Source organism: Argiope bruennichi, chromosome 6 (assembly GCF_947563725.1).
Source record: "Argiope bruennichi chromosome 6, qqArgBrue1.1, whole genome shotgun sequence".
NCBI lineage: Eukaryota > Metazoa > Arthropoda > Arachnida > Araneae > Araneidae > Argiope > Argiope bruennichi.
In genome coordinates this window covers 65744094-65771911 of record NC_079156.1, presented here as the reverse complement: position 1 = coordinate 65771911, position 27818 = coordinate 65744094, and the positions used below count along the sequence as shown (strand labels likewise).

Below are 27818 nucleotides of genomic sequence, written 5' to 3'. Positions count from 1 at the left end.
TCTGTTAAAACTCTTCAGAAAAAAAAAACATTCTTTTTTCCTTGTATATTGTATATTCTTTTTTCCTTGTATATTGTATATTCTTTTTACCTTGTATATTGTATATTCTTTTTTCCTTGTATATTGTATATTCTTTTTACCTTGTATATTGTATATTCTTTTTACCTTGTATATTGTATATTCTTTTTTCCTAGTAAACATATTTTGGCCCCCCCCCAAAAAAAGTAACTTTTAAAATTTAACTTCAATTTATTTCACCACGTTATACAAGAAAGAGGCGATTGGGAAAAATTGTGTCTAAAACACAAATTCGATTTTTGTGTACTATTCATCGTATGCAAGGGATTAATCGTCAAATAATTCGCCAAGGATGATACCATAGATTCAATAAAAATGCTATATTCACGCTAAAATTTAATACTTCGTATCTATTGTACGTCAATGCCATGCAAGCTCCTCTGGGATAATACCTGTATTAGGAAGTATGCGGGAAAGTTTTAAGGAGACCACTCCCTCTGGTTTATTATTATTAAGTCACATTTGAATATAAACGAGAGAAAGGAATAAGAGAAAAAAAAAAAACTGAACTCAAAAATCTTATTTTTATTGACAAATAATTAAATTATTCCAAAATAATTAGGAAGGGAATTAGATCCTTTCGGGCTAAATTACTCCAAACGGTATCACAGCGTAATGTAGAAAAAGTTGCAGCAATCTTGCAGTTACCAGGCACAGGCCATCACTAACTAAATTATTTGAATTTTTTGTTGTGTTATTTATATTTTATTTCACGTTTTGAATGCAATTTTTTTAGCAAAAAAATGGACCGTAACTTTTCAATCTTATTTGAAAATACTGATGACGAGGAGGAGGAATTTCAGGTATGTTGTATTTTGCTATTTATTACAAGAAGAATGTTAGCTTGCATTTGTAATAAACATGACAAAATGTTTGTATGCTTAGTTTTTAGCGCTTTAATATTTATCTGTAAAATATTCTTTGAATAAATAGGAGTAGAGGTCTTTAACAAATTTTTTATCCTTATGACTTTAAAGAAATAGTTTCATTTTTATCTTTCATCAAGGTCTTTATATCATAACCATGGTGAGCGCATCAGAACTCGACGAAGACAGAAAATAGAAAGAAAACAGTTTCAGAAACAGTTTTACATACCATAAACCCTTTTACCCCGCCCATAGGCACACGGGTAAAACTAAATGGCCGGACCACCGCGACAGTAACACGGGCGGGAACTGTGGCTGAGTTCTGAGGATCATCGACGGTCACGGCACGACTCTTCCCTTGGGAAGTACGTCCATTTCTGTACCCACCAGGGCGGTGAGAATCAACCACCATACTGGAAGCTTATCACCCTCGTACTTGAGATGCCCCCAGTAGGGTAACAGTTTAACATATTGTCAAGAACAAATTAGTTAGTTAGAACACATTAAATTTATTAGAACGAAGCAATTCACAATAGCACGATGCTGTGAACTTATCCGTCACTGATGGGACTCAGCTTTTATACACATACAGAATGTTCGGGAACAATCCAATTTGAATATTTAAGAAAGATCTAGAATGTTCCAGATCTTAAATAGATAACAAATTAAATAAAAGAATTCCAGTCTTTGGATACAACACACTGGCTGTGATTCGAACCACGGACCGATCATTTTTAAACAGGATGCTCTCTGCCTTCTGAGCCAAGGCGATTGTTAGTTATCCTGGTTTGTGAGGCAATATATATAATTTCAGAAAGGAATATGCTGCGTTTTATTTCTGCACCTGTTAAAGACTCACTGTGGGAAAATAAAAGACCGTGCAATTCTGAAGTCCAGTTGAAGCCGGAGTCCATATCTTTAGGAAATTATCGTTAGAGAGTAGACAGAAATTTTTACGTATCTGTATCCGACAATTAAGAGATTAGCTATTGGATCTCTGTTACAGAGGACTATATAAATTAACAATCTTTAATTTTTGTAACTGGTTGAATAAGTTTTAATTTATTTACATATAAATCTGATTATAATATATTTAATATGCTATAATCAAAAAATTTATTTATATTGTATTCTTATGTTATTTATAAGTATATATGTATATTTATATTGTAATTATTATATAATATATGATGTTATTATTATTATATTCTGTTATAATAATATACTGTTGTTTTCAGTATTCTGAGACGACTACTTTTCAGCGGTTCTATCCCACTATTGGGAAGGGGGGCCTAAATTCCGTAAGTGACGCACGTAAGAATGTGCGTCACTTCCGGAATTTAGTTTATTGTTACATGTAAACATCTCCTTTTTTCCTCTCACCCCTATTTTGCCGATTTAAACCCATCCTAACGCATGGGCAAAAGCGTGGAGGATTTTAGACTCCGTTAGCAAACAATATATTATTATAACAGAATATATATTTATTAGTTAATATATTAATCTGATTTTATTATTAGGGATTTACAGAGGAAGATGTAGAACGGGCCACTAAACATGCTCGGAAAAAATATCAAAAGTTCAAAGCGATAACATTGCGATATGGTATTTATCCTTGCTTTATTTTTAGAATTTAACTTAAAAGTGCTATTTCATCCAGAAAAGTTAACTCTTTGTAAAAATAAAAAATCTATAATTCCGATTAGAATGCAGAAAATTTAATTTTTTTTTTTTTGCTCCAAACAATAAACAGAAAAATAAAATTAATTAATTAAAAAAATTATTACTTTGGTATATTATTTAAATTAGTTTATTAATTCATTAAACGAACTACTCCTGTTGCCATTGTTCAAATAAAATCTTGTTTGAATATTTCCTTTTAAATTTGCAAAAATTCAATGCATAATTGACATAAGCAATAATGTTCTTTAAACATTGATAGTATCAAAATGAAATCAATAGTATTAGTTTTACTTATTTATCAACTGGAACAAACGACAATATCGAGTTTCTTGACAACTATAGATGGTTTTTACTTTCTTTTATACCTAGTATAGAGAAAGTATAGTAATCGTCAAAAAATTTCAAACTCGAGATTTTATCTAATCTTCACGTTTTAGACTTCCCTGAGCTCGAAAAACACGTTTTTGGAAAATGTCCGTCTGTCTGTGACAAAGATAACTCAAAAGCGCTTTGAGCTAGATGATTAAAATTTGATATATATGACCTTTACGTCAAATTTGCAAATTTCTATAAAATATTTGTAAAATCTGTTCAGAGGAAGCCCGCCTGTTTGAATATAAATTAACACGATAATTGCAAAACGAAGATAGCTAGATAGATAAAATTCTATATACAAAATTAACATCTATAATCTAAACACTTATCTAATTTTGAACCGAATCCATTGAGGGGGTTGACCGTCTGTCGGTCTCTATGTTCAGAAACATGTAAACGCGATAACTCAAAAACACAATGATTTAAATATATCAAATTTGGCATGGAATTTTGTGACTACAATTGCAGTTTTGCGTTAATTTTTGGTTTCAGTCGGTTGAGAAAAACACATCTAAAACACAAATTCTGCTTTTGGATGCTATTAACCGCATGCCAAAGATTAATCGCCAAAGATGACACGAAAGATTCAATCAAAATGCTAAATTCACGCCAAAAGTTAATATTTTGTTACTATTGCACAACAATGCCATGTAAAGCGCTCTCAGAAATGACGCCTTTATGAGAGAGTATGCGAGAAAGGTTTAGGAAGACCACTCCTGTTGTGTTTGTGTATTTATTTATTTCTCTCTATATTGCTATCAATAGATTAATTTTCAGTGGACAATTTTGAAGCTATCGATGGTCGACTGCTCACAATATTACTGATATCCAGAGCAAGTCATACGTAACGACAATGAAGGGCTATGATTTTTATTACATTATTACTCATTGACACACTTCTTTAACTAAAATATTGTACTTTTAAAATTAATTTTGAATAGTATAATAATACATGAATTAAAAGTTAAAATTTTTGGTTCATCTAGCGTAATTTTACACAAAAATTTTCTCCAGTATTCGGTCGATATGTTCTTATTAATGAATGGTAGGTCGCGCATTGTGATGATGGTAGATGGACGTTATGAATAATTATACTACTCAGTCCATTAACACATTTTTATTTTCTGGTACACGTAGTATAGAGAAAACAAAATAATTGTAGAAAAATTCAAACCCGATATTTTGACGAATCTCCACGTTTTAAACCTCTCTGAGTTCGTAAAACACACTTTTGGAAAATCTCCACTGTCTGAATTTCAAAATTTCACTGTCAAAATTTGATATCTATCACTATACCAAATTTGCAGATTTTTCAATTTCTGAGCAAAATCTGTTTAGAGAAAGTCTGTCTGTCTAGCTGTTCGAATATAAGATAACTACAAAACGAAGAAAGCTGGTTAGATAACATTCGATACATAGAATTAATATCTATAATCTAGACACTTCTGAAATTTCGAGCCACATCCGATAAGGTTCTGACTGTCTATCGATCTGTACGTTTTGAAACACGTAATAATATGCGATAACTCAAAGTCGCAGTGATTTACATATATCAAATTTGGCATGTGACCGTCTAATAACTCGCCAAGGATGACATAATAGTTTCAGCAAAACAGTAAATGTAAAAGGTTAATATTTCGTAACTATTGTACGCCAATGTTATGGAATGTTTTCTCTGGGGTGACACCTTTATTAGAGAATATTCGAGAAGGTTTTGGGGAAATTACTCCCGTTGGCTGTGTAGTCGAAATTGTGCAATCATTAATATCAGGTTTCTTATACTCGGATGGTTTAAAAGTTCATTGTTACCTCAGCCGTGACTGAAATCGTCAGCAAAGAATACATAATCAAATAATCATAAGCATTATAAAACTTAAACATCTGATTTTCATCGATTAAATTTAAATAGCTGGAGTCAATTCATGTTAATGATAGGATTTAAGAGACATCTCATCGATTTATTTTCTGAAACCATCAATCGTTTTGCTCAAAACGTTGCAATCATTTCTTTTGTTGCTTGAAATAAACGCTTATTTTTTTGTTAACTGTAGTTGGCTACATATTAGATAAAATGCTTATTTACAAAAAGTCACATCATTATAAATAATATTAAAAAAAATGAAGGTTCTAATAGAGCTTATTCACTTGGAAAGGGGATTTTTAAAATGTTCAAGACTCAAGTACCAAGCATTCGGCATGATAATACAGTGGGCTTGATTTGTTCATTATTATTTTATTTTTAAATTTGGCAATGATTACATGCACAGAAATTTAATAACGCCATAAATGGGCGTATGCATAAATCCAATAACTAACTCAATGCAGATTATTTTTGTAAAATATACATAAAATACCTATTAAAAACTCAATCCTTTGTTTATCGAATTCGGCCTATTAATTTCATCTTTACAGCGATAGCTTTAACAATCTGAATTGCTATCGATAAGCTGGCAATTCCAGGAAAAAAAATCTTCTGTTGTTAACAGATAGTTATTCTGTTCTTCAAACCTTGAAAATTTTATCTATTAAATCTCAAAGAATTATTCATAGAATAGCTAAAAAAATGCTTATTAGAACAAATGTCAACCAAAAAAAATCGCATTGATATAGTCTACAAGGCATTCAAACAGTATTTAGAATCAAAAGGCGGATTATTTCGCAAAAACGTTCGCGGAGTCGTACCCATGCTTTGAGTGGGCTGCTGTTGAATATATAATCTCTTATTATCAAAAACCCTCGTTTCAAAATATGCACCAAATTTATTAAAACAAAAGTACAAAAAGCTCTGGGAGATATTCCATCCATGTTTTCCCTTAACACATGGCTTAAAAATAGAAGAGAAGTTGTAATAACAGCACGTCTAATTAATTATCCAGATGACCCCCCCCCCCCAGCTATGCTGAATAAATTTGGAATTATGACAATTCCGACAGTTTATCCAGTAATCAAACCAGTTGGAGAAGTCTTCTAAAAACTTTCTCACAAACTCTCTCTAATAAACTTGTCATGTTAGAGAACGACTTACATGGCATTGGTGTACAATATTTATGAAATATTAACTTTTGGCATGAATATAGCATTTTTACTGTATCTATAGTGTCCTCTGTGCAGAGTTATTTGGCGATTAATCCCTGGAATGCGATCCGAAAATCGAATTTGGATTTTAAACACATTTTTTTTAACCGATTGAAACAAAGATTTGACACAAAACTGCACTTGTAGTAGCAAAATCCTATACCAATTTTCTTGTATTTAAGTCATTACATCTTTGAATTATTGCGTTAACATGTTTCTGAAAATATAGACACTTAACCCTTTGGATTTGTTTCAATATTTGATGGGTCCATACATTAGAGATGTGAAGTCTGTGTACTGAATCTTATCTATCTAACTCTTTTCCTTTTGTAATTTTCGTGTTGAATTATATTCGAACAAACAGACGGGCGGACTTCTAAACAGATTTTACTCAAAATTTGACAAAAATTTGCAAATTTGGTATAAAAACTATATCAAAATCAATCGTCTAGCTTAAAGCCTCGTTAAGTTATCTTTGTCACAAAAACACGGAGATTTTGCCAACAATGTGTTTTTCGAACTCTGGAAGGCTTAAAACGTGGAGATTTATCAGAATCCTGAGTTAGAATTTTTTGACGATTACTATACTTTCTTTATAATACTTATACGTGAAAGTAAAAAATGACATTGAACATATTTCTCGTGCATTGTTTAAAATATTCAACTCAAAGGACATACCTTTGTTGCAAGCTTATTTTCAATTATTAAGAAATTTCGTCTCTTTAAGTTTTGATCCAAAAAACTGTTTTTCATAAGTGCTATCAACAAATTTTCCTTTGTTCACTGAAGTTTTTTGGTATTTTTTAACAACGATTCTCTGGTATTAGGGGATAGTAACCTTTGCTGCTAAAATTCCATTTCAATTTTGGTTCTCACTACATAAAAAATATATTAGCTGCCAAATTTATACTATTATAATTTTTTAAGAATAGAGAAAAATTCCACGAATATAAAATTTTTATTAATAAAATTAATTTTTAGGATTTTAAAATTATACAAATAATTTTTGCGTCATAATATGCTTCGATAATATTGAGGGAAAACGTTACATTTTGATTGATTATTATTATCAAAATTTTGGAAACTCTCTTTTAACATCTACTGATCAAGAAATAATTATTTGCCAAATTTTATAGCTGTATATCTAACAGTTTACTTTATAAAATTTTAGAATGATTTTTAGTCAATTTATAGACAGTATACCAGCCAATAAATCACAATGTTTAATTTTAAAACATTATTTTTCTAGCATCATATTATACTTTGAAATATTTATTTCTTGTACATTCAATTTCAGTTTTAATATATAGTTATTCATTTATTGTTTTTTAAAATCTGAATGTGAATCTAAAGCTATGTTACAAGACGTTACATCTAAAACTTAGAAAATGCAAAAAGTTTAATATTTAATACAAAAATCGGAAGGTATCATAACAAATGAATTGCATTTTTATATTAAATTGATTCATCTGCATTTTTAGAACTTTTAAAGAAAAAAAAATTATTACCTTAATAAAACAATTACCTTAATAAACAAACTTGGTTCAATATTTTAGTTTTTCATTATCTGCAAATCCCACGTTGCTTTACTTTCATGAATAAATTATTAAATAATATTAATAATAACATGTTGATTATTGAATTAACATGTTTTTTTATCAATAGAGTTCTTTTTTTTATCTGCAACTTAAAATTCAGAGAACAAAAATATAATCTAATGAAAATAAATATTAAAGAATAAAAGTCGTTTGCTAATATTTGAAGTAATTAAGAATTCTGTTTTTAATACAATTTGCTATATTGTTTATTTAAATATTTTATTTATAATTTCAATTCTTTTAGTTGGCAATTTATATACGGAGACTTTTCTAAATCTTATTTCAAATTTAGCAGTGGAATAATTGATTCATTAGAAACGAATACATTTTCATGGAAAAGAAAGAAATATCCGTTTTAAAGAACATATTTTCCCGTAATTTTGTTTAATTTCCTTCATAATAATATTTAAAAAATTATCTCAATAACGAACCATAAAATAAAAATTCGATTGATGCACAAAATTTAACTTTTTAAACTTTTAAAAAGGCATAATTATTTGCATTTATTAAAAAAATATCAGTAAATTTTGCACATTATTATCTTCGGACTCTATTTTGAATTTAGACATGTGAAATTAATGACATTCTTAGTGGAATATCATTTTTATTATCAGATGGTGAAAAGGATAGAAAATCTGTTGAAGAAGAGGAATGTTGCAGGAAATATCATGATATGGAATATTGCAAATTTAATAATAAGGAAAGTAAACTAAACCAGAAAACCAAATACATGTGCAAGCCTACATCTGCAGAATTTTCTGAAAACCGAAATAAAGAATGGTATGTATTTTGCACCTATTTACAAATAAATGATTTTGTTATGAATCTGGTGGATCTTTTCTTGTTGTTTTTTTAAATATATTTATTACAATTAGTGTAGTTAAAATTATGCAATATACACTTAGTATTGTAATAGCATGATTTAGTATTAAATTACTTATGTTAGTGATTCTGAAATATAAAGAATTATGTATTTAATAAGATTACTTTTGTTGCTAATTTGAGATGGAGCTCGTAATTATGAACCACTGTCTGATGACGAGGGCTACATCTGTGTTGGCATTCCTCCAGTTCCAAACTTACATGCTACCCAAGTTAATTTCTGACCATTATAACAAAATGTAAACTTTTTATTTATCAGATGTATATTTCTCCAATGGTGATTTTTTTTTCACATCTAAAATGACTAATACATTTCTCTAAAATTAAATAGTTAAAAAGCAAAGGAAAAAAATAGCAATGTTTTTTTTTCTTTAATAAAATAAAATACATTATTGCTGACAACATATACAAAATCCTTTTTTGTTATTGCTCTAAAAAAATTAGAATATTGCATACAAATGAAAAAAACTAAAGAAATAAAAAAAGAAGAGAAAGTAAGTTCTTTAGATGGAATAAAAATAAATTAAATTTTAAATATTCCTAAAACATAATATTAAAGAGAATAAAACAAATCGTTGTTTCCTACTTCAACATTTTTTTTTTCTTTTTTTAAATACTTTTTTTCCTATTTTAATGAAATCTTGCCTGCAATGATTTCTGTCTAATTTCTCTTACTTGTTATATTAATGATCCCTTAGGACATTTGTTTTCTTTTTAAATGTAAAGAGCTGATTGCAGAAATGTACTCTTACAGATGCAGATATAATTTTATAAGCAATTTTTTTCTAATATTTTTACCTTTTTCAGAAATTTATTAGGCTAAGAGTTAGGAAATATTTATTCTAAAGTTTTAAATTAAAGCTGCAGCGTTATAAGTCAGTGGTTAGTAATTAAGTTATAGCTAAAAATTTCATTTCTTTTTCAATATCACATAACACTATTAGCTTAACAATAGGATAACAAAAAAATCAAACAAAAATATCAAAATCTTTTGGCTACTTCAATAGACTTCACCTCCCCCCCCAAAAAAAAAGCATGATCAGCTTTAGAAAAGCAAAAGGCTGTAAAACATAAAGTAATTGAAAATTTAAGTCTAATTAAGTTAATATGTTCAAATATATCCCCACAGAATACATAAAAAAAAACTACAGTTTTTTTTTTTTTGTCTATATTTATTGATAAAAGGGTGAAAAACAGAAAAAAATATTTCAATTTTGAAATTTAGAATGAAAAAAAAATTAGTAAGCGTACTGGTAGTTAAGTTTGATAATCTCATATCTACTATATGCATGCTGGTGTATGATTATAACTATGTCTAATGAAAGGATTCAATGAACTTCAGTTTTCATATTGTTTATGTTAGCTTTTCCATTATTTTCAATTTCATGCTTTATTTAGCGACGAAGATTGTTTGAAATCGTGGATTTTTAGAGATACGGATGATGAAGATGAAGAATTTGAGGTATCTATTTAACATTTTTCCATCCCTTATTTTTTTTATATTTTAAGACATTTACAATTCTGTATAATGAAAAGAGGATCTTATAGAGTAGAAAGCAAAGAAAAAAATAAGTGAATGTCCCCCTGTTCATAAGATGAATAGAACTTTGAAACGTTCATATTTTTAAGTAATGAAACATCAAACAGCATTCAACAGGTGTTTTGTTACTTTTATTTTAAAACTTCTACATATTCTTCTTAGTTGCACTTAGATAATACAATATATTAGATATTATTCCGACGAATTTCAGATAAAAAAATATTGGGAAATTTTATTCTTTTTGTCACTGTTTTCTTGAACAGAATGTTTTTTAAACATTCTGTTAAAGATATTGAATCTTAATTAATATATTTTGTTTAGTAGAAAATTCTTCAGTTTTACCCTGGCATTACTCCCTTTTAAATTAAAAAAAAAAAAAAATTATTACTTTTCTCTTTTCTCCCTCGATTTTCGCATATTATGGATTTTGAATATTTTTAAATAACGGCTATTTTTGATGCTGTTTAATATCTGTAAAATAATTACCTATTTTTTACTTTATTATTTTCAATTTTTGAAAACTTTATTTCATTATTTGTCAAGGTATATTCTTTACTAGCCGCCTTTGGCGACCAGCCGGTTCACCAATCTTAATACTTGTTAAAATTTTAATAATTAAATATTTTAAAGCTACAAATTTTGATAGTCATATAATTCATTCATAATATTATGAAGGCCTTCAACCAAAACGTAATATGTATCGTTCTAATTTTCTTTTAGCTCCTGTAGAATTTATGCTTTAAATTAAAGAAGAAATGGTTAAATTGCAATTAATATAAGGAAATTTTTTACTGAAACGAAGCATTTTTTTAAAAATATGAGTACTGAAAACAGAGTCGCTGAGTATTTAAACTAAACCTTATGGGCACTAAAGAATATCTTTCTTAATTTATGTAATATCTCAAGAAGTTTTCTACAAAATTTTCTCAGATTCATCATGAATAGATAAATTAATCAACAATGTTTAGTTTTAAATGCATGAAAGAAAATAAACAGAATCGTTTAAAATAATCGGCCGAAAATAGGTTAAGCCTTCAAAATGGCCGTATCCGTTGTCAAAAATCAGAACACAATGCGCATGCGTGAATTTTCAGCGCCAGTTATGGTAACGCAAATGCGTGAATTTTTCTACGCATTGGGGTAACGCTATGCAAATTAGAAATTTTTTATTTCCTTTATTCTGTTTTATTTTAATTCAAAAGTACTACAGAATGAATCTGAAAGATCGATTCATTAACAATGTTTAATTTTAAATGCATCAAACATTAAGAAAATACACAGAATCGTTTGAAATAATCGGCCGGAAAGTGTTAAGCATAGCCTCATTACTGTTGGAAAAAAAATTGAAATCTTACTTATTTGGCGGTGGGGAAAATGAAAAGATTTTTTTGGCGGGAAAGTTAGTTTTTAATTAATAGTTAAAGTTATAATTAAAAATTCAAAAAAAGGAACCCCAGGTGCACATTCCCGACCTCCAAGGTATACATGTACCTAATTTGGTAGCTGTAGGTCAAACGGTCTGGCCTGTAGAGCGCCAACACACACACACATTGAGCTTTATATAAGTATAGATTAATTCATGATACTGTAATTGTGAATTTTAGGGTTTTACTGAGGAAGACTTGGATTCAAATGAAGAACTGATAACGAAAAATTGTTTGATAAAAGAGAGAACCGACGAAGACTCAAGAAGAGGTTTTATCATTTATTTATATTCTTATGCTGTTTCATTTCTCGTCGTTTCCTTAAAACTTGATACTGCAACTAATCGTACTTAAAAAAGGTGATCAAAGTTGAAGGATGAAATAAGAAAAATAGACAACTACCTATAACTCGGTAACATTAGATCTTCCCTCAAAACAATTTTTCGATCCACACTTTTATCATACTTTCTAATTATATTAATTTTATGTTATCATTAATTTACAAAGGTCATGATGCAATCGAGCTTTTGCAAATTTAGATCAAATATCGATTAAATGCTACAATATTGTTCTTATATTCTTAATTAATTATCTTATACATCTTTTATGTCAAATTTAAAAACTTCAAAAATATATTGCTTTATATTTAAAAAAAGTCTGATTCTGTAATTAAATAGTATTTAGATTGTGTTCAAAAGTAGTTTTCTTTTTTACTGTTTTATGTATAATTATTCTAAATTTAATCTTGAATTTTTTTCATTCGAGAAATACTCACATCAAGTGTCTCGAAAATGCCCCGTAATTGAATATTTTGTCAGAATATCAGAATTTGTTACATAATATGTGTACACAAAAACTAAAATTAATTTTAAAAAAAGTATATTAGGTGTAAGAATTTGGATATTGAAAAAGCGGGCCTCCAAGACTTACTTTGCCTAAAGACCTCTAGAGGGCTTAAACTGGTCTTGGAAATGAATGATAACCAATTATTGTAGGGTTTCATGTATGATTAATAATTAATAATAATTAATTAATTTATTGCAAATAACTTTGCAATAAAGCGAAGATTATTTTGATTTTGATGCATTTTCATTAGTATATACATTTTCTCATTTCGTGCACTACTTATAAAGTTGTGATTTTTAAATCGTGTAAATTGAGAAGTACAGATAAATAAAACTCATTTCAACGTCACTTAAAATGTATAGAATAGACTTTAAAAAATACATTTAAAACTTGCTTAAAGAGTGATTCGCGTTACGGGCAAAATAAAATGTAATAGCTAAATAAATGTATATATATATATATATATAATTGAATTAAAAAAAATGCGAAGCACTCTGGTAGGCGTCATGATTTCATTTTCAATATGAAAAAGTATTTCAATAATATAAGAGCATAAATACAAGTTTAGCAGGGAGCTGAGTAACCAACGCAGCACTTGGTATCATATCAAGAAGTTGTAAATGAAATTTCGTCATAAGGGGAGGATATAATAGCCTCGATAGAGCAGTAAATAAGGAAATTCGATATTCCAGTAAAATAAGGGAAATGCTGAAATCATGGGAAACAGTTCCATCGTTTGTCGAAAAGCTTAATCTATAAAGAAAAAGAGCTATAAATTTATTGAACAGTAATGCTATGTCTCATTTTTGTCAAATTTCGATGAGTAGACATGTATTATAAATTTAAAAAAAATCGTATTATTATTATATATATATTTAATGGAGCACATTATTCTATTTTACATTGATCCTCTGGAAAAAATTGTCTCACTTAGCGAATTTTTACGAGGTACATGTAAGAACAAATTATGCTTGCTAAAGCGAACTTCCAGTGTATAAAACTCGGTGGGATGAATGGATCTGTTGAACATTGATTTTTTCTTCTTCAAATGTTGGAATTAGATTGAAAAGCTATCCTCATTTTCTTTTTACATATTGATATCCACACAATATTTAGATTTTATGATGGCTACTGTTGTCAGTCAAACTTCGCATAAATAAGAAGTATCAAATGGAATTAAATTCTTAAATCTTTAGTGTTATGAATGTTATCTAATTTTTTGTAGCGCTCCTGTGAGGGTTTCTCTGGGCGCCACAGTGCGTGCGCTAATAACTATCTCTTATATAGATTTTATAAGAGATTTTAGTAGTTTTGAGCCATAAGAGGAGAGAAATCCTAATGAAAACATAAAACCATAGAAACAAGGTGGAATTTAAGCCATATTTTGAAATAAATAAGAAAAATTAACAGCATTCTATGGATACTATTGCCTTCTCTGAGCCACTAATGATCACTGGAAGCACAAGAAGTATTATTTTGTTCCGGGCGCCACTTGTTCTTGCTACACCTCTGAGCAATGCAGTAAATATACTAAACAGAATGAAAATTTTAATAAAAGCTTACTATCTGTAAGGAAATAATAAAAATATTTTCAAAAGCCCTTATTATATATCAGATTTCTTCATTTAAATAAATGAGCAACTTAATTATTAAAATGAAGTAAGAATTACTTATTCTGAAACACACATTTCTGTGAAGAACAGAAAATAGGGAGATCAGAAGAGTTAGAACTTTATTATAAGTAATAATATTATATTATAAAAATACTTAATTATGCTTTATTTTACTTCATTATGATTTTAATAATTAGTATAAACACACTCTGTAGTCGTAATATTTTATTATTAAAAGAATTTGCATGTTTTAAATTAAATTCTTTATTTGACAACTAGATCAATAACAATTTTTAATGTCGTTTCTATTTCTCTGAAACCAGTTTCCAAGTCTGTTTAATTGAAAATCTGCCAATAATTTGAGTTTTAAATATATTACATCTAATATATAGTTAATTATTTTATTCCCATATAAGAAGAGTAATTATAACATATAATCGATAATGCATAATTTTTTCCCCTTTAAGCTTTAGAAAATAGTGCAAATATGTGTGAAAAATATGAAATGCAGAGGTTTTCATGCTGTAGTTCGTCTGAAGGAAGAGACGAAGATGAAGGAATGTTTTCAGATAGTGAATTTAGTAGCGAAATGGACGTGAAATGGTACGTAAGTTAATGAATGTAATACAAGAAATCGTAATCATATAAAAAAGCATTAAATGCATAGTGTAACCATAAAAAAAAATTTTTTAAGCGTTTTTTTAAAAAACAAAATACGAATAATATCTTTGATGTAAACGGAAATCTTTGTGTTTACTGATGTACGAGATAGTGTGGGGGAGGGGAGAACATTCGATTCGAAAATCAAAAACATTGTACCATGATAATCTTAATCTAAAAAGCATTGTTCATTTTACTGTCTGAGTTTATATAAGTTTGAGCTGAGTTTACCTTTTATCGGAAATGTTTTTGTTTTTTTAATTTAAAATGAGAATATCATTTGAACCAAACGATTTTTAAAAACCGCCGACAGTTGATTTTCTGGATATCAGTAAAGTAAATATTTAGTTGTTCTCTGATATATATCATTTATCATCTACTTAAAAAAAAAATTTTCAATGTTCTTACAGAGTTCTGCTAATCTGTTCTGGCAATAAATCCCCATACGTGTTCTTGCCCTTCAATTATAAAATACGTTGATTCAAATATTGTACACATTGTCTTTTAAAATCAATAAAAAATTACAAAATATTTAGAAAAGCAACAAAAGTATCAAAATATTAAAGAACATTTATTCAAAGTCTCACTTTTGCCTGGCAACGAAATATATATAAATTTCTTTATTTCAAAATCACCCGCGTCCTTTTAATTATTTATTATGTGATGAAAACATGAATACAAATTAAAGGAAAAATGGCATAGAAATAAAATTGGCAAAATTCAAAAGACTTTTTTTGTGTGTGTGTGTGTGGATTTCCAAGTACTGTCAAAATTATTTTTGTTTGGTGACAAACCAAACTTATTGAATAAAAACTTTAAAATTTCGATGAAGTTAATAAAAAAATTATTAAATTTTTTGAAATCCTTTTCTAAATGAGCAGCGATTACCAAGAAGTAACTATGAACCAAATTTGGTAGCTTTAAATCCGATAATCTGTCATATAACAGATTTTTACACATTTTTTTTTAATTACAGAATTTACAGTTAGAATAACAGGCCGAAATAAAAACATTATTGTGTTGAAATTACATTTCTGATCAAGATATGCGATGTTCCATTCAATATAATATTGTTGATAATGTTTTGAAATTGTAATCAATGTTCTTAAAATAAATTGATAATTTGCCCAAAGAAATAATAATACGGAAATTAAGAATCACTGCATAACTATTTATCTCCATTAACATATCTGATAGACATAACAGACCAATATTCTCTTTCATGCCTGCACAACATTTGATGATCGTGAAATTATTTTTTGTCTGGATGAAATTTGATCACCATTTTCTGCACAGCCACTAATTGAATTACTTAGCAGCTTGTAAATTTTTCTTTAAAAAAAAGAATTCATATAGTTTTAAAAAAGACAATTTACAAACATTAGGGAAAAAAACTAACCAAAAATAATCGTTTCCTAATTAAAACATTTTATTTCGGAAATGTTTTTAGGTTTAAAAAAATATTTAAATGTTTAACTTAATAACTTCATTTTGTAAAATTTTACATGAAAAATTTTATCTATATTTTCAAAAGCCACAAATAACATTTAAAAGAATTTACCGATCTTTTTCATCAAGAATTTATTTCCATATAGGTATGCCAGAGTCATGAAAGTTTTAGAGAGCAGTATAGAAAATGATGAGAATGACGTAAGTAAAGTAAATTACATATTGCATTTATTGAATCATTTTTTATTTTCCTTTAAATACATATCAAGTTATTTTGTGTAATATTTATATCATGAAAGTTACACTTGCTATTTATTGATCAATGAAGGCGACACAGAACAAATTTGAAATCACGTAGGTTATTTTTGTTTTCTTTTTAATTATCCTTCTTCTGAACATTAGATTTAGTAATACTATCTAGTTAAAGGAATTTATTTATTTTCAATTTCAATTAATAATTAACTTAATACTATATAAAAATAAAAAGAAATTTAATATATTTATATTATCAATTTTAGATTTTTTCAGGTAATAAAATTTTATACTACACATTTATAATATTGAGGGAATATTCAACTAAATTAATGCTTACCACTTGTGAAATTGAGGCCCAATACGATAATATATTTCTACGTTTCGTTTCCAATTATAGAATGCAAAACGTACTTGTCGGTTGTAACGGCGACCAAAAAGCGCGAAGAAAAAATTTCGCCAATTTGACGATTTTAATCGTCAGGGCCCGACTTAGCCTAATTGGGGCCAGGGGAAAAACTTCTTTACCCACCCCCCTCTATTTCACTACTTCATTAATAAAGAACCGAACTTTATGGAGGTATTTAAATTTTCCTCCTCATTATCGAATATATAACAAGAAAATATAGATATTTTTCGTTAATCAATTCAAAATGCTATTTAAATTTAAAACTAAAAACACTCTTAGTCTTAACTCGAAGTACCACATTTAACCATTGAATTTAAAATGCTAAGGCAAGATTTACATTAGAATGCTTTCTACAATTATCGTAAGCATCTGTCTATAGGAGGAACTCCTAAATCTCATTAACTAAATATTAGTACATTTTTAAACGAAAAATATGCAAATTTATTAGTTATTTTTATGTAGGAGTATTTAATTATTTATTGCATACAAACAAATTATTTAAGAAAGGTAATTATTTTATCAGTCTCATTTTATTATGATAAATATTGGGACATATTTGGGAAGGGATCCCGGGTGCCTGGCAAGAAATCTTGAGTCTTAAAACGATTACTTATCTTGCAATGGCTAGGCTTATTTTTGTGCGTTAATAAAATTTCTATTTGAAGCCTATTTCTTTTACATCTTCTTTAATCTGTCGGAATATCCCCTTCGGCGACATGGCGAACTGTATGCGGAACACTTTTAATAATTTGCAGCTCCACTGATTAACTAAGCAAAGCGTTTGATGCTGTACAGCTGTAAAAATGTTCATTGGATTAAGCAGTTGGAAATTCGTATATTTTATTTATATGTGATTGTTGACATTCGACAATTAGAAATAAGTTCGATTTCTGTGCCACGTACGTTAACATTTTGTATATATAAATGTTTAACTTCTATTCTTTTATTTTTGTCTTTGAAAAAATATTTTAAGGTACCCAAAGATTTTTTTGAACCCAGGCCTCTTTTTAGAGACGGCCAGAAATCTAATCAAATGAAATCATAGAAATTTAAGAACTTCTTAATATGGTGGCACATTAGAACATGGCTTATACTGTCAAGGATTAGGTACCCGAAAGTCTATGCAGTACACATTATTTGATAGTTAGTCTGTCATATTATATACATATATGTCATGTTATTTGGCTGGATGATAGTTTTCAAAATAGGCACAGCTTTTAGAAAGAGTTTTATTAGTAACTTCTGCTTAAATAATCATAGAAAATAACCTCTTCTGGTAGGTAGATTCCTATAGGAAGGCTACCTATAGCAAGGTTCTCATGACACGACTTGAGAAAAATTTCTGCAGATCTTCTCCGATCGTGGTCCCTAGAACTCAAAACCACCCTTCGATCAAAAGTTATTATACATATGCGTACAATGCTTTGCCCATGTTATCTTGTGAACAGGAGGATGACTAGTGTAATTTTGTTTCGATGTTATAACTGGCTTGAAATATGTTAGAAATGTAGAAACCTCGGATGAGTGTGTCAATGGGCCATCTAGCTCGAAGGGGGTGAAAATGGTGGGAGGTTGAAATTTTCATTTCGTCATAACTTTCTGGATATTGAAGATAGAGAAATTAAATTAGCACTTCATTAAATCGTACAACTTTCCTTCCTTAAGACGCCTTCCATCTCTTTCTTTATTCTCATATGGCTTTAAAAGGTTAATTATCAACTTTGCATTAAATATTCACTAACTAGGAATCTTGTTTTATTTTCAAGAGTTTTGAATCGAAAAATTATCAAATGAATTTTTTTAATGGATTATATCACAAACATTTCTGAGAAATTCTTACTTTTAACTTTGTTTTTAATTGTAGGAAAAAGACCAAAGGATCTTACGGCAGAACTTAAACAAAGTTTTTGGAATTAATAAAGGTTTGTCAAATTTGGAGATCTTTTAGAGAAAGAATTGTGTTTAGTATAAAATTTTAATTTTTTTTTTAATATTGTTAATTTTTTTTTTATTTTTCAGACGATGACATATTGTTGAAGATCTTTGTTAAAAAATAGATTCTTGGGAGCAATTATTTGCCCTTTCGAGTTGCTTTATTGTTGTGTAAAATAAAAACTACTCAATTTAATAAGTGATTTAACAAAAGCAACGACAGAAATAAATAATTTATAGCAATGAGCCTACTTTTATTTGCATCTAAAATAGATAATGTTATCCATTTTGACTAGATATTCATCTTGACGAATTTAACAATACATGTCCGAAGAAATAAATAAGATCAATTTGATATCTTTATTTGAAAGAAAAAAAAAATAATGAAGTAATAATAGTCTTTGGTAAAACAACTATTTTTAGTACCTGTAATATGATTGTTATCTATAGTTACCTTTCACTGGGTATCGTTTCCCCTAGGAAGCGATAGGATATAAAAAACACCAATCGGCAGTTTTATCGTGGTAACGTTTTTTTTTATCTCCAGAAAGTACCAAGAAACATTTCTTTTCTCTTGCATCACTGTACAATGTCACGGTGATTTTTTTAGTACCGTTTCGGAATTGGATGCTATGTTCGTTTTCTGAATTTAAATTCTGATATTAGGTGCATTTTTCTTCTTTTGGAAAAAGCATTTTTAAACTTTCTCTTGATTTTTCCTAATTTACAGTTGAACATTTAATTTTTAGTTGATAAAAAAAAAATAGCGAGCATTTTTTATTTTATAATAGAAAACAAATTTTCTGTATACATAAATTTATAAGAGAGACATGGATGGTAATCAATATGAAGAACCATTCTAATAAACAATACACGTAGTTTTGACATATTAAATTTTCTACATTTTCAATTTCAAAAAATATACTGCTAAATAAGTAATATTGGAACAAATTGAAAATCGTGCTACAAAATTTTCAAGAATTTGAGAGAATATCGTTCTTTTTAAAGATAAGTTATAGTAACAAATGTTTTAACACAAATATATAACTTTATAGAAATACAGGTTTTAGAAGATTTTAAGGAAACTTGCGGAACTATCGCTACCATCCACAGAGAAAAACAATAGCTTGTAAAATTTTACAGACCTTCTAAAAAAAAATCGTTTACATTTTTATTAGATCAAAAATCTCAAAAGGTTTGAAAGAAACCATTGTCTATAGTAACCTAAATGAACCTACATTCCACTACAAAAATGCTTTAACTACATGTAACCTGTCAGACATTTGTTCCAAATACTGCAAAGGGCTGACCACTGAATCTAGAGTGCTATTAAATTTTATTCTCTTTTACCTAATGAGGTTTTTAAAAAATTTTGTAACAAATTAATAAAAATGTTACATTTTCTTACAACTTCAGCATATATTATTGCACAAAAACAATTTTAACTCACTTTTTAAAAAAACATTTCTTATACAAATTTTATTTTAGTATAATGTTTTTTGCATTTTACTTAATTTTAAAGAATACTTTCAACTGCATTTTACAGCAGTACTTTTCATTATTTTAAGATTGCATTGAATATATATAAATCTACATTGCCAGGATAATTTTGTGAAAATTAAACAATTGATTCATTACAAAAACAACTTAGAATAGATTCATTCCAAGTAAAGTAGAGCAAATCAGCTACTGTTAATTAAACACACACATTCTTTATGTGTGTGTGTGTATGCGATAGTACATTGAAATAAATGAACATTATTCAAGAATGGTCCTTTGAATTATTTATTTGAAAAAGCAGTCTGCAGTACAAAATATTAACAATATGACAAATCAAAGAAACACAAAATAAAAATGTGATGCAAATTACATTGAATAAAATCCATGAAGGTTTAGCTCTACGTAGATTTGACCTTTTTATTTCTGTAGCAAGCTTTTCTAAAGGGTAAAGATTTAATTACAAATACTCAGTATTGTGACTAGAAACTGATTCTAAAAATTTAATTACAGATGTATTTTTAATTAGGAAAGTGAAGTGTCAATCTTTCTTTTAATATTAACATGAAAAACAGCACCAAAATCTTATTCTTTACAAAAGTATCCAAACACATAAATCCTAAAAACTTGTAGATACATAAGAAAGCAAGTGATATTTATTAAGAAGGCACTACATACTTGTAAACTTTCTGACCTTTCTAAAAGATCAGAAATAAAGAAAAACCTTAAATACCAGTAAATAGACACCTTCAGATAACGTGTTTGATACACTGACAATGTAAACTTATTTTTAAAAAAATGTAAAACCTGTAGTATAAAGATTTGGCAGCTTTCTTAAAATGTTTAAAAAACTTACTCTATGAATGTATATTAGTATAAAGTATTAATTAAAAGGTTTACAATTGGGAAGATATTCAATGATTGGCATTTAGGTAGGCATCTAGCTCATTTTTACCTGCAGTTAAAAAGGCATAAAATTTAAGAATTATTGGTGGGTTAACATTGAGAAATTGTTCTGATATGGGAAGACATGAAAGCAAGAACCCATGATTACACCAACTGAAGAGATTAAAAGGAAAATTGATCTTAATTACGTATGTAAAATATAAGAATTCATGTATATACAAAAAGAATCCATTTTGATTAAATGAACCACACTTAAACCCCAAAAAACAATTAAAGACATTAATTAGTATTCATACAAAAGACAGTTTTTAAAAACTTCAGAATACTTACTAGAAAAGGAAGTGATCAAAGGAAAGTAGGAAATTTGATATAAACTAGCACATACACACATTCTATATACTACATGTCACTACAATAACATTTTAGGAAAAGCGTCTTGTAGTCCCAGCCATGGTCACTATGATTAGTAGGCCAGGCTGTAGAAGTTGTTTTTAACTTAATGAAACAGCATGTTGTCAATCCTTTGTTCACAACCAAATACCACATCCATTTCACAAATAACCATAACTTTTGATAAATTATGGAAGTGTTCTTGCTCTGTAAAGCCTTTCCCAGAAATTTAATACTTTCAGGTGAGTGTAAAGTAATAGAACTACTTTATGGAGTTCCTTCACAAGTGGCAGATTTTACATAATGTAATATTTTACATCCTATGGCATCTTTTCTTCATTTTAGATGACCAACACATTGACTTGACCATGGCCATCGAGTTCCACAGTTGGCTAGAAAGAAAGAAATATTTAAAATTCACACAATTTTGTTTCTTCTTCTTTTGCATAAATAGCAAAATTTAAAGAAGGTTCCAACCTCTAATCTAATATAGGCTTGGGTTTTTCAAAATTTGTACTTATTTGTATACTGGAAATAGCATTCGCACAAAAAATGCATTTCTTATCACAAAGCAATGAAAAATATTGTAAAATCTATTTTACAGATTTTATTACAGAACATTTTATTTTTTATAATAAATCATTATTACAGAATTACATATTTATAGAACATTAATAGATTTCTTGTAATAGCAGAATTTAAAATTCTGTCAAAAGATAGAATATCGCAAGTTAAGAGAGTAAGTAAATTTCAATATTTAACATTAGAATTAGATAAATATTCATATTACTATTTAATATGGAATTTTTTTTAGCTTCAAAAATTCTTCCAAGATAGCATCCATTATAATTTGACATTACTTGCACACTTTTAATGATCTATGCTATTTATGACAATTTCCTCTTAATGCACAAGGCAATGTGCCAGTTGAAAGATGTATCAGTTATAAATTCCATGTTTTAGATGCTGCCATTTGAAAGTTTATAGATATAATAATGACCAGTTCATATTATTTTGATTTAAAATTCTAAGTTCTATAAAAAAACAAACTAGCATTCTGAATAACAAAAGGTTTTAAAATGAATGGAATTACTTGGGAATGTGATTTGGACATGTTACTCGTGTATATGTTATGTAAATTATTCTCGACTTTTTAAAAAAAATTTTGATTGCTTCATGCATCATGGTGACTGATATGATCATAAAATGAATTATGTATAGGGAAAATGCTATTTGTATTAGTGACATGGAAACAAGGAAATTATTAAAATTTTTAGATTGATGAACATTAATAAGGTAAAATTTTTAGAAAGCCAAACTTCATCTATATTAAAGTTTCAACTGAAATAAGTAATTAATGACAATAGATTAGAAAGGTATCCAATTCGTGCTTCAGCACATACAGTAGAATTATATAATAATATATTTATATAAAATTAAAACATTTAATTGAGGAAATTCATAACACAAAACATTCTATATCATAAATATTTTACTGAGTATATTGAAGCATTAAGTTAAACTTAAAACCATGACACAGGCTTAGTTGACAAGAATATACCACTTTTGTCAAATGTTAAAACTGTTGCCAAATATTAGGTTTGAAGCATATCATATCATATATCAAATGAAATTGCCATTTGAGCTGTGACCAACACTCATTTTCTCTTACTCCTGATTTTTAAAAACGTAATTCAGTAGAAATCCAAAATGTGTTTTAGAAAAATGAATTTACATTAAAAGATATTAGAATTAGTAATTACACATGTTTTGCAGGGGAAAAGAAATAAATAGAATTAAATATATGCATACGACTCTTTGAAATGTAAAGCTGTACACCAATAAAATTCAATTTTAAATCCCTATTTATTACTTACTTGGCTATCATCAATTGTTTCAACACCATCAACAATGTATTTCAGGTGATGCGTTCCTTTGGAGAGCTTTATTTTAGTAGAGAAAACGTCATCCCTAAAAATTAACGAGAAGATTTATCAGACAAGACATTTTTATATTAAAATAGGGGGGGGGGGGGGGGTATAACAGATTTTTTTTTTAAGTAAATAATTAACAAAAGCGCTGGATTGAATCAATCTATTATTCACAAGATTTATAATTTAGATTATCTTTTGCAAAATATCCATGCATTAAAATAAATTCCATTAAACAAATTTCCATAAAATGACAATTATTGAATTTATAAAAAAAATAGTTTGAAATTATGTAATCATGTCAAATTTAAATTTATATTTCCGAAATTAAAATTGCATTACCAACAGCATAAACATGTTATTGCAGTTAGATATCTTGCAACATACAATAGTACATGCTATAAAATTCATATTTAAATAATTATTTTGAAATATTAGCTCAAAGACTGACTTGCTTGCACAACATCAAAATACTCACTGTTTATGAAGTATACATTTATCTTCCCATTGATTGAAATCTCCTAACACAGCTACATTATCACCACCATTTTTCCATGTCAGAGTAGTTGGTACTTCCGTTGAATCACTCTTTTCATCACCATTCACTGTAACCTTGGATTCCTAAAAATTAATTACACTAAACATAAAAATAAATCCAAAAAACAATTCCAGGATTTTATTCTTATGTTTTGCATATTTTGATATTTAAATGTTTCAACAGGAAATAGATTAAGATGTTGTAATTTTCATAAAAATTTAAGATTGATCTTTAAAATAAAATTCATGAAGAAAAAAAAATTACCTCATGTTCCACATCCCCATTCATGCCACCATTGGTAACAGGAGCCTTCTCTTCAGCCGATTCCTGATTAACTTGAACCTCTTCTACAGGTGATTCAACTTTTGTCTCTTGCACTGGTTCTGGCTCTTTTGAAACAGCACTCTCTTCAACTTTTTCAACAACAGGTGCGACTTCTGCTGGACTTTGTGGAGCTTCCGCAGGTGATTGTGCTTCAGGTGTAACTTCTGCAACTGGAGACTCTACTTTGGGTTCTTCTGCCACTGGACTTTCAACAGGACTGGCCACCTTTGATTCTTCAGATACAGGGCTTTCTACAACTGGACTGGCCACTTCTGGAACAGGGCTAGTTACATTTGTTTCTTCATTTACAGGGCTTTCTACAACAGGACTGGGTGTTTTAGGTGCTTCAGAAACTGGACTTTCTACAACAGGGCTTGCTACCTGGGTTCCCTCAGCAACAGGGGCTTCTTCTACAGGGCTATCTACTTTGGGTTCTTCTGCAACTGGGCTTTCTACTTTGGGTTCCTCAGTAGCTGGAGTTTCTACTTTGGGTTCCTCAGTAGCTGGAGTTTCTACTTTGGGTTCCTCAGTAGCTGGAGTTTCTACTTTGGGTTCTTCTTTGGGGGTTTCTGCTGCAGGTTCTTTAGGAGCTTCTTCAAGAGGAGTGACCACCTTTTGTTCTACAGGAGATTCTACAACAGGCGTTTCTGCTTTGGGCTCTTCTGCAACAGGAGTCTCAACCTTAGGTTCTTCTTTGATAGGTTCTGCAACAGGAGTTTCTGCTTTTGGGGATTCTGGTGCTGGGATTTCTACCTTTGGCTCCTCCTTTGGCGTTTCAACTTTAGGTTCTTCTTTGGGTGCCTCAGCAACAGGAGTTTCTACTTTGGGTGTTTCTGCAACTGGAGTTTCTACTTTGGGCTCTTCTTTGGGTGCTTCTGCAACTGGAGTTTCTACTTTGGGCTCTTCTTTGGGAGCTTCTGCAACAGGCGTTTCCACCTTGGGTTCTTCTTTAGGAGACTCTGCAACTTGAACTTCTACTTTGGGCTCTTCTTTGAGAACTTCAGTTTTGGCTTCTACTGGTGCTGTTTCCTGCTTAATTTCTAAGGTAGCTGGTGCCTCTGGCTTAGTTTCAGCAGGAACATCGGATTTCGCTTCAGTCTCCACAGGAGATTTAGGAACTTCTGCTGCAGGTTTTTCATCTGTTTCAATTTTCGCTTCCACTGTTTCACTGGCAGGCGATTCAACTTTTTGTTCGGTTTTTTCCTTTGATTCTTCACCTACTGGCGACGTTTGACTGGAAGGAGACATAACCTCAGATATCACAGCAACTCCAGAGCCTTCTTTGTCTGGACTGTCCTGCACAATGTCTGTTGGCGCATCATTTGATCCTGCACTCTCAGTCTCGGCCTTCTTGGCTTCTGTACCTTCTTCTGCAGGTTTTGGCCCATTCTCCAAAATTTGAGAGTCGTCTTTCTTTTCCTGTAAAAGGAAGTAATTGCATGAATTATATGTTTACAAATGCAAATCCACAAAAAAAGTAACTTTAATCGTTTAAATGTATGAGAATTGGTTTATTAATTCGTTTGTAAAAATTGACAGAAACAAGTTAGAACTATGCACTGCAATTCACATGATAAACAAATCATAAATAAGCGTAATAAATGAAAGGCATTCAGAATGCTCATTCTTCTTTAGATCGTTTCATTAAGTTTCTTAATTTTATAATAGAAAATATAATCTTCATTTATAAGGACATGTATATCCAATTAGTAAAAATTCATATTTTTTTCTCATGAAATTCAACAGAGGAAATAACGAAACAAACGACATGTATATAACTAAAAACTTGAGAAACTATCATTTGAATTTCGGTAGAGAATATACATGCGATTTAGGAGAAAATAAACATTTTATGTAAGGTTATAGTTGAAATTATCATTCAAAATATTTCTCAAAACATTAAGATATAAAATGATCAACTTGGGTTAAGTCTCATTTCGATGCCATAAAGAACTATTTTGAGATAGATGTCGCATCTTTGAATCATGGTTAGGAAATGGAGGCGGTATTGTATTGTAGAATTTTTTAACTTCTATACGCATGGGAAGACGTTTCATTTATAAAGGATTTAAAGCATTCCAAACAAATTTTTATATACAGAAGATCTTCAGAAAAATTCGGTCACGAATCTACGACCTTCCAGTTTCGGAGTCAAAATTAAGCCAACGAAATTATACTTCAGCTACATTAATACTTCCCTTTAAGCATGTAGTATGAACAAAAAATAAAGTATAAAAAAAGATTTGTATAACAAAATCTTGATTCACTTTACTGATGAATGTGAATATGTTATATAAATGACCCAATGTCAGAGTGAAGATAACTGGCGTCTGGAGCGTGGTGTTTTTTCATTACTTACCAGATATTTCACTTTAAAAAGTGTCATACAAGTGGGCATCCTAATATTACCGCTGGAGGTATCTAAAGGCTCTTTTGCCTGCTACTGTACACATACAAAGTAATATTCCATTCCTTCCAGTAGCCGCCTTCATTGCCGGGTCAACAAATAATAAGGCGGAAAATTTTTGGCTTATGTAGAACAATATATATATATAAAAAAAAAATGGAAGCAAGTTTCAGAAGTTAAGATAAAAATGAAAATCACTGATAATGAAAAAAAAAATTGATTATTCTAACCGGAATCGTAATTCGTGAACTGCAATTTTAGAGCCTTAATTAGAACCAAAGGATAGGAGTAATAGGTATCTTAGGTTTAAACGCAATACTTAATAATGAAAAAAAGTATGAGTACATTTAATGATGATATTGTGTCCGCGTTACCACGGAAAGAGGGTGCAGTAGCTTCTGAGGGTAAAGACCCTTGAGCACCCGAGGGCAGAAGTCTGACTTCTAGCTCATATGAAGATGAAACACATACACAACCCCTTTATACAGGGGGGCACATTCACACACTTCACAGATAGAACACAGACTAAGAACAGCCATGTCCGAACCCGGGACGTCCAGATCACGGGGAAGATGAGCTACCCCTATGCCAGGACGCCGGCAGTACATTTAATATCGACAGCTATACAACAATATCGATTACTGAAACAAGACGTGCTCAAAACGGCAGAATAACAAACTAGTCGCGGCCGCACATGAATTTTAAGAACAAATACTTCTAAGTAAGCATAGGTGTAAGTCCGCCTGAACGGCTGTTCAAATATAAGTTAACATGGGAATTGTGCATAATTACAAAACGAAGAGCTTGATTGACAAAATTCTATGCATAAATTTAACATCAAAAGTGTAGACAACTATTAAAAAAAATCCAGCGAAATCCAACTACGTGTAATAAGTCTGTACTTTCAGAAAAAAATAAAGGCGATAATACAAAACCGCAATGACTTAAATATATCAAATCTGGTATGGAAATGTATGCCTACAAGTACAGTTTTGTGTTAAAAGTTTGTTTCAATCGGTTGAGAAAAACGTGTCTAAAACACAAATTCATATTTGGGATACTACTAACCATATGCCGTGGATTAATCGCCAAATAACTCGCCAAGGATCACACGAAGGATTCAGTAAAAATGCTATATTCACG

At 29.4% G+C, this 27818-nt stretch overlaps 2 protein-coding genes across 2 annotated transcripts in view; one reads left to right on the top strand and one right to left on the bottom strand.

Annotated features, from left to right (window-relative positions):
* The first annotated feature begins 821 nt into the window (after positions 1-821).
* On the top strand, positions 822-18894 carry LOC129971042 (protein IWS1 homolog). Its single transcript, XM_056084510.1, has 9 exons — positions 822-881; positions 2465-2549; positions 8290-8455; positions 9956-10019; positions 11702-11792; positions 14448-14583; positions 16236-16290; positions 18615-18672; positions 18770-18894. The coding sequence occupies exons 1-9, from the start codon at positions 822-824 to the stop codon at positions 18805-18807; spliced, it is 753 nt and encodes a 250-aa protein (XP_055940485.1). The 3' UTR covers positions 18808-18894.
* A 1557-nt stretch (positions 18895-20451) lies between these two features.
* The window catches only part of LOC129971041 (fibrous sheath CABYR-binding protein-like), a 55786-nt gene continuing 48419 nt past the window's right edge, over positions 20452-27818 (bottom strand). Inside the window, exons 3-6 of the mRNA XM_056084509.1 lie at positions 24209-25687; positions 23885-24027; positions 23353-23446; positions 20452-21867 (exon numbers count right to left, since the gene is read on the bottom strand). Of these exons, the coding sequence (XP_055940484.1) occupies positions 21817-21867; positions 23353-23446; positions 23885-24027; positions 24209-25687 (1767 nt within the window). The 3' untranslated portion in view covers positions 20452-21816. The remainder of the gene's footprint in view (positions 21868-23352; positions 23447-23884; positions 24028-24208; positions 25688-27818) is intronic.